General features: G+C 46.2%; 1 protein-coding gene across 1 annotated transcript in view; it reads right to left on the bottom strand.

The window, feature by feature from the left end:
* The window catches only part of PDZRN3 (PDZ domain containing ring finger 3), a 237,373-nt gene that overhangs the window by 223,317 nt on the left and 479 nt on the right, over positions 1 to 13,577 (bottom strand). Inside the window, exon 2 of the mRNA XM_029918283.1 lies at positions 13,270 to 13,577. This exon is cut by the window's right edge and continues 38 nt beyond it. Coding sequence (XP_029774143.1) covers positions 13,270 to 13,577 — 308 coding nt within the window. The remainder of the gene's footprint in view (positions 1 to 13,269) is intronic.

Genomic DNA, 13,577 nt, shown 5'->3' with positions numbered 1-13,577 from the left:
TGGCTCAGTCAGTTGAGCGTCCCATGTCGGCTCAAGTCATGATCTCACAGCTCGTGAGTTTGAGCCCCTCATCGGGCTCTGTGCTGACAGCTAAGAGCCTGGAACCTGCTTTGGATTCTGTCTCCCACTCTCTGCCCCTCCCCCACTCGCGTGTGCATGCGCGCGTGCGTGCCCGCTCGCTCGCTCTCTCGCTCTCAAAAATAACATTAAAAAAAAAGAAGAAAAATAGTTTTTAATAAAAGAACCAGGTGTCCTCTAAGAACAACACAAAAAAATACTTCTGCCGGCTCCCTTACTTGATATATAAAATACAGTGTTGTAATATAAAAGGCAAACAAGTCTCCATCAAGCTGCTGTAGCTAACCAAAAACAGAAAAGCCTTTATAATAACAAACTACTAATTTTGCAAACACGATTTCCAATCCCTAACACCCCCATCCAGAGTATCTGTCAATGGTACTGATCTAATTAATTTGATCTACACAAGCTAACCGCCAACAACTGTCACTGAGAGAATAAACATTCAGGATCAACCAGATAGTTCTGAAATGTAAACGTGAGGATTCACAAACTGAAATCGTTTATATCTCTCTGCCTTGGAAAAGCAAGATCCTGTTAAGTCCATGTCTTCTTGCTTTGCTATCTTAGAGGGGGTGAAAAAGTTAGAAATACATTGGAATCTGACTGAATTATCACACATATCTTGCATTTCTGGCTTTCGTAACTAATGATGGAAACTGCACAGTTACCCAGTAATCCGAGGCAGATGGCTCTCGTCTGGGAATCTCAAAATGATGTATGGAAGAAAACACATAACAGAATTTTTTAAAAGACTAGCTTTAAGCCTACTGTGTGATAAGCACTTATTCTACAAAAAATAAATCTAATTATAGTGCATCAACAATGCTAACAGCTAAGCTGATTGGCTGCTTACCAGGTGCCAGAAATGATATTAAACATTAAGGTGCTTTATTTTCTTTGATAAATCCAACCCATCTCCTCAACTGGCACTCTTTAGCCCTATGATATAGATGGGAAAAGCGAGTAAGAGGTCAAGCCGGGCGTTAGTCCCAGGCTCTCTGACTCTAAACCCCAGTTACTCTTCTACACTATCTGCTTTTTCTGTGGAATGTAGAAAAGAATGCCATGTAGGCTAGTAACCCTCTTAGATCTCTCTCAAGATGGTTCAATGGTTGGAGTTCCATAAAGGAACTCATTATTGGAACTCTTACCCAGGAAACCAATGTCAAAACAAAACTTCCCAACTGTGCAATGAACTATTTATGTTCAGAAGATCCAACTGCAGCTGCCTAGATACCTAACGCTGTACCTAGACTCACAGATCTCTCTACAGGGACAAGTGAGACAATGCCTGAAACACAACATTCCTCAGCCAAACAGTGATCTGCCAAGAACATTTTGTAACAATTGGGTTGACCATCTAAACCTCTCTGCCAGACCCAATCACTGGGGAGAGAGAAGGAGGATTTTCATTTCTACAAGCATCTTGATGTTGTCTGCTGTCCAGGAAGGTTAGAACTGGCTTCAGGTGCTATTGCCTATTTTAGGACTGATTTATCAGAATGAGCCAACACATGGAAGACTCACCACATGGCACTGGGAGTGAGAACAGAAGAGAAAAACTCTGCGCTGAATTTCTTTCATTTCTCCATCTAACTAGCAAGGGTCTTTTCTCCCCTCACAACACAAACTTGATTCTGGTTTTCCCTTTCCATTCCTCTCCCCAAAAAGCAATTTTAACTACTCTACTTTCTAAATCTCCTCCAAAAAACCAAAAAACATTAATAGAGAATTTAAACACTGGACTTCACACAACATATTTAACATGTGAAATTCCTTCTTAAATCATTTAAACTGTTCCTGAGCTGAAAATGCTTCAGGATGGAGGGCATTTAAAGAATTCTCATTCAGGGGCACCTCAATGGCTCAGTTGATTGAGTGTCCGACTTTGGCTCAGGTCATGATCTTGCAGTCCATAAGTTTGAGCCCCACATCAGGCTCTGTGCTGCCAGCTCAGAGCCTGGAGCCTGCTTCCGATTCTGTGTCTCCCTCTCTCTTTTGCCCCTCCCTCACTTATGCTCTGTCTCTGTCTCAAAAATGAATAAGCGTTAAAAAAATTTTTTTAATAATAAAATAAATAAATAAATAATTCTCATTCAATTATGCTCCACCAATTAAAGGGACATACATAAATAGGACAAGGGCAAAGGCTCATATCAATGCTGCTTTGCTGACTTTTCATGGAGATGATGTTAATGAGTGGCTCTCTCATCTAAAGAAAAACGTAACCAATATTGATCCATATGGGGAGTTTATGGTAACCCATGCTTTGAAATTTTCTCAATGGCCTAATGAAGTAAAACAAAGAAGGGAAGGAGCTCTATTCCACATAAACAACCGAGAAACTAAAACATCAGCTTTTTGAAGCAGGCATTGTATCCACTCCTTACACCTAAAAAACTGAGGCTTCAAGAAATTCAGACGCTCGCTTAAGATCACATGGTTGCAAAGAGGCAGAGCCAGAAATCAAGGTCTAAGGGGCTCCAATATCCATGTTCTTTGTACTCTGCAGGTAAATTCTGGCACCATATCCTAAATCTCTTTGCCTCACAAGACTGAGCCTTCACATGAAAATGTCATGAAGGATTAGACATCTAATTAGTTTTGTCATTAGAGTTTTAAGCAAGGTTTCTTTGGACTATGTAATAATAGTGGCAAAGATGATGAGTGTCTATTATGCCATGAAGGGTGCCATAAGAGTATTATGCCCCCGACAGAAATGGGGTGATGGTTAAGATCTTGGACTCCAGAGTCAGAACCTGAGTCGAGTTTCCTCATCCCCAGAATGGGGATAATGATGGTTTCTTCTCATGTTACGGAGTTATTATAAAGCATGAGGGAGACAGACAATCACCAACCAGTACCTCAGCACAGTGCCTGGCCAACAGACTTGCTCAAAAGACAAATAGGGCACAGTGTATGGTGGACACTGTGATACTCAGCACTGAGGACCCTGGTACTCTTTAGCCACATCAATTACTCTGCCACAAAGTCCAAGCAAATCCCAAATCAGCTTAGGCTTTCTGAAGCAAGTCTGGGAAAGCCAGAGCCTCAAGGTAAGCAAAATATGTTACATACTCATCATCCCATCTGGCCATATGATGGGAACTCTTCCTGGTATGTGGCTCTTGTTTTCCCAAAGTCTGGAGAAAGAGTAGCCCATTCTAGGAGGGCTGGTTAAGTGCCAACAGTTTGTACTGTAGAAATGGTAGCAGGAAGATATGTAAAGACCATAGTGGCAGCTCAGTGTGATCCTTCAGTGCAGCAAGCTAGGACGGGCAAGTGATGTTGTCCGGGTGGGATATGGGGTTAAGTACGTGACAAATCCAGGCCTGGAGGGAGGGGGCCATGAGAGCAGAGAACGGGCAAACACGTGTTGGCTCACAACGGGACAGGAGAAACAGGAAGTCTAAGAATCTGTGGACTTGGACAGGGACAGCGCACCTAGAAAAAGCTGGGGAGATGGAAAGTGAGGGGTAACTGGCGGCTGCTGGGGCATGTGGACTGCTCCACGTTCTGCCAGATCAGTGGGTCCCCATGGGCTGCGAAGAAAAGGTGAAGAATGGAAGAACATCGGCAACCAGAATGGAGATGAGACGGCACCTCCGCAGCCGCTTTCCCTAGAACTGCCCCTATGATATCACTCTGTGCTGGTGGCAGGGTCTCTTTCCTTCAGGAACCAGGACCCACGAGACAGCCATGTCTCACCAAGAGCTGGGGCAGCAGATGCACAAGGAAGACAACAGTCATTCTGTGGATCCCAGATACAGCGTGGACTCCTTGGGATGGGGCTGGAAGCTCTAACAGGTCCTCAGCATCCCAACCTCCACCCCAGCACGCGGCTCATGAGCTCGGCCCCTGGAGTAGTGTAGGACCCTCTGAGGGAGGTGCCTAGGCCTTTAGGATTGAGAAAAAACAAAGATACATCAGCCCTGGAGAAGGAGAGGTGGGCAACCAAGCCCTCAATAATGGCATGAACAGTCCACGGTTCACACCATGAAGTGACAGCAGAAATGGAAACTCAATGTTCGCCAACACAGGTGGCAAGAAACTATTGGATCAATGTTTAAATTGCCCAAAACACAATCTCCTCAAATTTCAACTCAAGGTCTAAGTGTTCAAGAATTTGGGAGAAAAATAAAAGTCACAGTAGAAAAGGCAAAAATCAAATTTACTTTGTCAAGGTCACCTTACCTGGTGGCTGGGGGGAGTTTCTTGGGGTTTTTTTTGTTTGTTTTTGCTTTTGTTTCTTAAGTGTCTGAAGACATGAACTGTCTTCTACAGGAAAAGTCCCTTTTCCTCAGTATTACTCGGTTACCACCCTCCTCTGAACACTCTGGCCTCAGAAGCTTGGATGTGTGCCATCTCCTAATCCGTGTGGTGGTCTCCAGAGCTTGTCCATGCCACTGTCAATGTGGATTCTTTCTAAACACCCCTTTCCGCCTCGTGACGGGTGTTCCCCAATTACTGGTGTTGTGGGACTCACAGCCAAGAACTGGCAGGACTGGAAAGCTGCCCGGCGGGTTCTGAGAACTGTAATTGACTGACCACTAGTCTATGTATCTGGGGTGACAGGACATCTCTCAGCCTCGGATTATGCAAAGCTCTCGGAAAGTCGCACAGCTGGGAGACAGCTCAGTCTGTGCACTAGTGACAAGCAAGCACAAAACTGGGCAGCGGTGGGAGCGGGGAGACGAGGAGGCAGAGCTGGCTGCCAGAGACTCCGCACTGAAGAGATGAGGGGGTCTTCACTTCCCTCCACCAAAATGTGTTTGTCTTCTTGGTTGTTCAAACTATGTTTCTAATGGCTGGGCCTGGGCCAAGCCCCTCCCTGTAACTCAACCTCCAGTTCTAAAGAAGGGATATTCTTGGAGGAAGAACAGGGGAGGACTGTTCAAGCCTCAGACTGAAGGCACTCGTGGGGCTAATGCAAACGAACTGAAAATGGGTGAGAGGCGCCTGAGTGGCTCTGTTAAGCAGCTGACTTGGGTTCAGGTCATGATCTCACGGTTCATGGGTTCAAGCCCCATGCTGGGCTCTTTGCTGACAGCTCAGAGGCTGGAGCCAGCTTCCAGATTCTATGTCTCCCTCTCTCTCTCTCTGCCCCTCCCCTGCTCATGCTCGGACTCTGTCTCAAAAATAAACATTAAAAAAAATGTATGAGACAGTCAATGGAAGTATGAGTGGTGTGTATCTGTCATCAAAATAGGTGTAAGGGAAGACGAAAAAAGGCAAAGGGGATGGAGAAACAGGTGGAAAGAAACACAGAAATAGCTTCTCTGCAAATATCATCTATAAAATAGAATATATAAACTCTTCCATAGGCCAACCAAGTTATTTTTGAAAAATAGCATAAGATAAAAGAGTGCCCAGGCTCAAAAATACATATGTAGTTTTTAGTCTGCAGTTATATTTAAATAGCATAAGAAATCCCTAAAGATTTACTTCTTTATTCTTATGAGTTTGATTTCAAGTGTGTACTTTTAATTTTTATCAACTCCTGCCTCTCCTGGTGAACATCTACAAGCAATGCTTCACCAAAAAACTACCAAACAAGAACAAACTTTATTTTAGGAGCTACCAAATTGTCACATTTCCACTTGACAGACTATAGGGTAGTTCCAGCCTTTGAAATTTAAACATTCAATTATTCAACCTGAAGCATTTTGTTCCCCAAATCAGAAAGCAAGCAAAAGTTACCCAGTGGGAACACGGTTAAGTTCTAGCTTATAGGAAGGCAGGGGGTCTGCGAAACCTCTCCTGAGCCTTGTTAGTTTCGTGGAGACAGACACAAACAAACGTAACCCCCTAACCCATATTTTACTCATGAGCTTTAACCAACTCCTTTACATCTCAGCCCACAGTTGGCTACCCTGAAACTGACCTGGCATGTTTCTCTCTTAGCCAGCTCGCACCAGGGAAAAAGAGGTAAGAACCCAGAGAACTAGTCACTCAGACCAGCGCAAAGCTTAGAATGAAACTGTTACCCTCTGAGCAAAAACCCCGTTCCATATTCTCTATTACACAGCTTCAAATTTCTAACATTTCTTTGGCAATTTATTTTAAAAAGATCTAAACACCTACAGGGGCCAGGCACTTAATAGATGTTCAATAAATGCTCGTTAAGTCTTACTATGCACCTAACACGCATCTCCTGGTTTAATCCTAAAGCCAACTCTATCAGCCCACATATTATCCTGTTTTAGAGACAAGGCCACTAAAGCTTAAGGGTTTACAAGATCCTCCCAGAGGCCCTCAACAATGAGCCAGAGGCAACACATGAATCCTATTTTCACCGACTCCAAGATCTGCATACTAACCACATACCACACACGAACTCAATTCAGGGTAGCCTGCCTCTTTACACAAAGTCTACATCTAACCATGACCCACAACCTGAAAGGACTACGTACAGCAGAGACACAGACACCTGAAACCAGCTCTGAGAAAAATTCTAAAGGTGACCTCTCTGCACAGGCCTCATTTCTGCATACCCGCTGCCCCCAAGATAGGTCATCCTGCCCCACTCCGGGCAACACTGCTGCAGGGCTCACTCACCCACCGGCTGCACGGGTCTCCGTCCCCTGGACTCCCCATGAATATATGTATGGAAGGGTTGAGAAAGGTGGATTCCTGTGTCCATCTGTTAGTTATTTTCTTTACAAGACTAATCATTATGTTATACCACTTCCCTTTTTTATTGGAACAGGCTTAGTAGAACACCATTAGTTCAGTGGGGACAAAAGCTGATCCACAGCAAAAAAACAAAGAAACAAACCTTGAGTCAAGCAAGAATAGGAAGACTTGCATGGTGTTTTCAAAGACTCAGGTGGGTGTCTGATTGATCCCAGGGGTTAAGGCTGCTTAGGGTGACCTCTGTATCCAGCAGTGCCTGTCACAGTGCCTGGTGCAACGTGTCTAAGAACATGGAGAGCTAAACAGCAAGATTACATTTGGAAAGGACTGTCGTTTCTTTCGACCACCAACCACTCTTTACATTATTAGCACGAATGAGAGAAACAAGCCACTATTCCACCCAGGATACCATCTCTTTACTTCTTTCCTATTTGTTTCATTGAAATCTCTCTTCAGAGGATCAGTTTTATATTCTGTGTGTACTACACCAGACCTATGAAAATGGGATTTACAACATGGGAAGAACATACTTCATCAGCACAGGCCGGAAGCCATCAAACCACCTAGAAGGAGCCAGAGGAAGATGCTGGGGAAGATGTTTAATCTTCCAGGCCTCAGTTTCTCCACCTGTGATATGGAAGGTAATGGTCTGTGGGTATCTATTTCACAGAGTCTGAGGATGAAATAAACACCTCCAACTAACATAGTGCTTGCATATATAAGAACAGTCTGGAAACATGGATGAGACCTCACACATGCATGAGCCTGAAGTCAGACACTGGGTTCAAATCCCAGTTTTATACTTTGAATCTGTGTAACTTCTGGCCTTAACCTAACTTTCACCTAACCTGAGTTTTAAGAAAGAGAGATCTACCGGATGATAAAGATGGAGAAGCTCATATATGTACATACATAAAGCACCCCAAGTGTATGTCACCCAACAGAATTCAATGAATAATATTTCTTGTCCTTTCGAGCTCTTGGGTCTCTAGTCTAATGCGTAAGTGCCTTATAGATCCTTATGCGTCAAATATTTTTACAAAGAGGCAAGCAGTATTTCCAAATGCAGAAAGAAACACTTATGAATAAATCAGAATTCCCATTTCAAAATGTTCAGTTATAATTACTTAATGAAGAGTGGCTATCATAATGTAAACGAAACCTTCATTCTGTTTATAAAAGATTTAAATGAAATGGATTGACAGCCCCTAATTCCTTTAGCTGAACTGGGCTGTTTGTTTTGTGAGATGCTCTATGAAATGGTTATTCGCTGAAGCTTACCAGAAACAGAAAATACACTGAAAGGTGAACACTCTGATAGATACATCTCAAAGTGTTTGGACATCTGGAAAGCCTTTTGATACAACTGTCTATTAGACTCGCTTACCTCCAGGAGGTCTGAAATGGACAAAATCGTTTCTGGGGTTTGGCGCTTGAGACAATTTGATCTGGGTGGATCTAGTAGAACAAAAGAGAATGCCTCCCAAAAACCTGGGAACAATTTTTGTTAAGTTGGGGGTCACGGAAAAACTCATTCTTTTTCAATACAAGCTCACTGCTGGTTAGCAATCTGAAAAGGTGTGATGGCTGACAAGACAGCCTCTCCAATCCTGAATCCACCCACAGAACAAATGCATACTGAGAGCCCACAGCCCACATGGCAATCATGTGACAAGGGCACAGCCCTGAACAAGACTGCCGTGCTTCCTCCTAGGGAGACACAACAAATAGCCCTTCTAATTAGTCAGTTACAGCTTTGATAAACACTGTTCAGGAGAAGTACCAAAATGTACATCTTAGGGCACTAGACCTGACCTCTGAGGTCAAAGAGGCCTTCGTGGATGTAGTAGTACTTGAGCTGGGATGGGAAGGATAGAAAGGTTATCTCGTGAGGAGCAAACCCTAAATACTGACATAAAGGTAGGGGCAGAAGGCGACAGTTTGAAACTTGCAGACTATCTAGTGATGAGGAGTTGGAACAACTTGTAAGCAGAGAAAAGAGCCAGTGCAAAGGCCCAGGGGCAGAAAGGAGCCTAATGTCATATTCCTGGAACTTCCAGAAACTAAAGAAACTGGGAAGAGACGAGGAAGGGGTAAGAATACGAGCAGACACACATGTGCAGGCTGGCAGGACCCAGAGCACACTGGACCTCACAGCCTTGCAACTGAAACTGAAAGGCAAACGCCTCTCAGAAGGCTATTAAATTGACGTTGTTTCTTTTTAAGGTTATTCTGAGAGAGAAAAATAGGGTGCATGTGCACAAGCAAGGGAGGGGCAGACAGGGAGGGAGAGAGAATCCCAAGCAGGCTCCTCGCTTGCCAGCTCAGAGCTTGACATGGGGCTCGAACTCACAGACCATGAGATCATGACCTGGGCCAAAATCAAGAGTCTGACACGTAACCAAGTCAGCCAGGCACCCCTCAGATGGGCAGTTCTAAGAGATTATTCCTGAGGCGGGGTAATTGCATGGGAGCAAGAAGATGTGTGGTGGCAGCAGTTGTGGTACTGGCAAGAGGTGGCGGCGGCTGAGACCAAGACTGAATTTGCATACCAGGTGACATTCGGCAGTGTCCGGAGACATCTGTGATTGCCACAACCTGGGAAGTGCTACTGGCATCTAGCAGGTAGAGGCCAGGGATGCTGCTAAACACCCTATGAAACAAGGAACACTGTCCCCCAACACACACAAAATGAAGGATTATCTAGCCCGAAACATTAATGGCTGGAGTTGAAAACCTGTTCTTTGGACCAAGGGTATCACTGGATGGGGAGGGAAAGCAGTAAATAGATTCAAAAAGAATTGTGAAGGGGCACCTGGCTGGCTCAGTCAGCTAAGCGTCTGACTTCGGTTCAGGTCATGATCTGATGGCTTTGAGTTCAAGCCCCCCAACGGGCTCTGCGCTGACTGCTCAGAGCCTGGAGCCTGCTTCAGATTCTGAGTCTCCTTCTGTCTCTGCCCCTTCCCTACTTGCTTGCACACGCTCTCTCTCTTTCTCTATCTCAAAAATAAACATTTGAAAATTTTTTAAAAAGTGTTTTGGAGGTAAAATCAGTTAAGACTTAATGATGGACTAGATGTAGAAGTAAAAGAGCAGAAGGTATCAAAGGATAAGTCTTTGGTTTTTTCAACATTTTCAAGAAAAGTTATGCTCAGAACTTTCCCTTTCTTGAAAAGCCAGAAAAGTCTGCTCTGAAGTGCTTTTGCTCTTAGAATCCGGTGGGTAAGTCAACATGGAAACATGGAGGCTAGCAGCAAAACTCTTAACTCATTCAAGCAAACTGTCATCACCAAGTCCGCTGTGGCCCAGATGCAGCTTCCTATTGGCTAGAGATGCCGTAGCACACCGCGGTGACCTCTTGTGTAACTGCTGGGTAGTCTTGGTTTTAGAACTTTACCGTGGTCTTTTGTAAAAGGAGGAGACCCATACCTGTTCATCTAGGTCTGACCTTGAACCTCAACTCTTCATCCAGCAGAGTAGCTAACCCAGCGTGACAGGCAGACGGATATGACCTGGGAGCTTGTGGGAAACGCAGACTCCCAGGCCTGAATCCAGCCCTAATGATCAGTACCTTTAGGAGGTAAGATGCAGGAATCTGTTTTAACAAACTCCCCAGGTGATTTCAGATCAGAGGGATGTTTGAGAAGCACAGCCCCAGCACCCATCTGAGAGAAGAAACAATGCGTGCTTAGGTACAGCACAGACAAACCCTCAACACTCAGCTGGCGTCAAAAACTCAAAGGTTAAGATAATTTTTTAAATGCCAGATCATTTTATGGAACAAGATCTAGGCCTTGAAAAGCTGGTAGTGAAAATCTTCTAAGTGTTTCTTATCTACTTCGGCTTGGAACAGACAGATAAACATTAGGACTTATTTAAAAAAAAATAAGTGTTGCGCATGAGAGTTTCCGAGCAAGCAATATAAATCCTTCTGCCTTTTGGAAGAGAATAAACAGTACCCAGCAGGAGCAGAGAGGCGGCCCAAAGAAATAAACAAGTTCTTAAACAGCTCGCAGTGGGAGAGGGCTTTCTGGCCATGGCAGGAACAGCAAAAGCTTTCTGCGAGGGCCATTGAGGGTTAACTTCGGGGCAAGAAGCTCGAGGTTCCCTAAGGCCTCATTGAGGCCAGCCAGGGTCTGAAGCCAGAGAAAGGAACTGGCGCAAACTGCAGGCCAGGCCATTCTTGGCTGTCCTTGAGGCCAGCGCCGGGGTGCATAGGAGTCCCAGGGCAGGTTCCAGCTCCAGAAGCGAACTTTCTCTCTAAGCTCAAAAAACAACATCTTGTCCCTAAGCTTAATACCCTTGATTATCCTCCTGGCTCACTCAGCACAGCTTCAAACCCATCCACAGTGCAGATTCAAGTGTCCCATTTTTGATTCTGAGAAGCTTTCACCAAACACTCCAGAAAGAAAACAGAGAGGCAAGAAGAAATAATAAACTAGCTGAACAATGAATGATGTATCAACTCTGGGGTAGTGAATGGCTTATTTATAAATAAGCATCACTTAAAACGATGCAGGAAGTTCACGTGACAGCATACACAAGAGAAACTCAACTCGGGCACCCCTCTGCCGCACACGGGGTGCCTGCTGGAAGACCAAGCTTTGCCCTCTGTTTTGGTGACTCGCAGGCTCACACCGGGCTTTTGTATGCCTGTGCGGTCCTGGGTGAGCCTCCCAGTTGTAAATATTTGCCCTTCGCCCAGAGCTGGCCAGCTGCTGGGACTGCAGCTGACAGGCCAGGGGCCAGGATGGGGAGGGGAGCAGCGGGGAGATGGAAAACTTTCAGGCCTGGTGTGTGCATAAAGAGGGGGCTGGGAGAGGGCAGGGAGAGGTAGAGCAGATGCAGGCCCCTGGGGCAAATATGTTCTCCTGCAGCCACATGGAACAGGCAAACAGAGAGTGGTACCGTGCCCCTCCCCGTTTGTATAACACATGGGTTTGCAAGCAGGGAAACCGGGGTCCTTAACAGGCGATGCTGCATGTCTGCAAACACACACCGCACCCCAGAGAACACCTGATGATATTTGGATACATTTTTAGCTGCGTGTCTCGAAGGCAGGCGTGCCACTGGGGTCTAGTGGGTAGAGGCCAGGGATGCTGCTAACTTTCTTACAACGCAGAGGACAGCTTCCTCCAATAAACAGTGATGGGGCCCAAAATGTCAACACATCCCAATGTTGATAACTGACGCAGAACCTGAATCCTTGCTCTGTTCCCGGAGTCACGGTGTGACTCTAGACAAGCTCTACACCCTCTCTGAGCCCGCGCCCTCTACCACAAAGGATTAAATAGATCACACCTGTAAAGTGCTTCCCACAGTTGCTGGAACATAAAAAACCCTCACAAAATGGTCCTTGGGGTTACACTGAGAGGCAACACGATAGTGCTTATGAGCCTGGGCTGGAAAGACGGCGCTTGAGCGTTCAGAAGGCAACTCTGGCACTAAAAGCTGTGACCCAAGCACACGACTGCCTCTCACCGGGGCTCAGTTTCTCCATCTACAAAATGGGAACCATCACAGGTGCCTCACTTGATTAAAACACAAACAACTGAGAAGTACTTAGCATAAGGCCTAGAGCAAAACAAGCCATCACTAGTGATGATTAATTACACCAAGGACCCGCTGAAGGGGATGGATCCCGGGAGATGAAAACACTTGTTGAGCATCCACTCTCTATCCAGAACAGCACCCCATCTTTTGAACATATTGTCTCCCTGGAGGCTGAGGACCACCTATTTCACATTTAGGCAAACAGACATCTGGAGGTTAAACCACCCAGTCACTCAGGCGTTTGCAAAATGCCCCAATTCTAAAACAGCTGCAATTTGAAAGAACTTACTCTCAATTATTACTTTGTTTGGTGGCGCTTCCCTTTTTTCTTCTGGAATCCCCGGATGAACGCCAAAGACAGTGCCTGGCTGTGTTTTACCCTTATGTCACATCTCTAGGGGCCAGTTTCTAACATTGGAGAGGCTAAGCAGCTTGCTCAAGGTCAGCCAGCTGGTTGGCAGCAAAGCCCAGGTGTGAATCCAGCTTTGACTCCAGGGGCCTATCTTGTAGCATCCTTCCGAACTTAGAACTGTTTCATTTACTCTTTCTGAGATTCCTAAGGATGATGGCTATAGTTCACGCTATGCTTCAATAGCTCACCCTTGGTGCCACAGGTATAGGGAACTGGTTTTCAACCTTAAAAAAAAGTTAAGCGACTTCCCTCCAAGATCACCTAGTGGATAAGGCAGCAAAGCCTTTGGACACAGCTCTGATTTTAGAACTGCACTCATGCTTACTCCACGCTGACTGTGGGCCCTTTTTGGTCTTTACAGAACCCTGGAAGCTGCTGCAGCTATATCCCCCCTGTGTGTGGAAACTGTAGGGGCCATAGTTTCCAAGCTTAAACTGCTTCGGCGACCCGCTCTTAGAGAGCGGTAGGAGGAGGAGGCAGGGATGCTGCTGGGAAGTCCCAGGCATCCGGGTGCCCAAAGAGACCAGGAGTCGCCCTGGGTCCCCAGGGGGCCCGGCAAGGGGTGGGGGCCCGTGGCGGGCGCCTACCTTGCCGCCGGGGGGCGCAGCCACGCAGCGGCTGAGCGAGTCGAGGCGCGCGCTGTACTCCGTGAACTTCTTTTGGTAGCGTAGGGCGGTCATCTGCAACTCCAGCTGCGCCGCGGCCAGCTGCGCCACCAGCGACTTCTCGCGCTTGCCGGCGCGCAGCGCCTCCTTCTTGAGCGCCTTGTGCAGCGCGCCCAGGCGGGCCTGCAGGGCACTGTTGTGTGCCCGCAGGGCCCTCGCACAGCAGTGGCCTCCCGCGCGCTGCTCGCCGTGCGTCAGCGGCAGCCCGCAGCCCTCCTGGCAGCGGCCCA

Source organism: Suricata suricatta, chromosome 12 (genome assembly GCF_006229205.1).
Source record: "Suricata suricatta isolate VVHF042 chromosome 12, meerkat_22Aug2017_6uvM2_HiC, whole genome shotgun sequence".
In the NCBI taxonomy this organism is placed as follows: Eukaryota; Metazoa; Chordata; class Mammalia; order Carnivora; family Herpestidae; genus Suricata; species Suricata suricatta.
The sequence above is the reverse complement of the archived record's forward strand: the minus strand, read 5'-3'. Positions and strand labels throughout refer to the sequence as shown.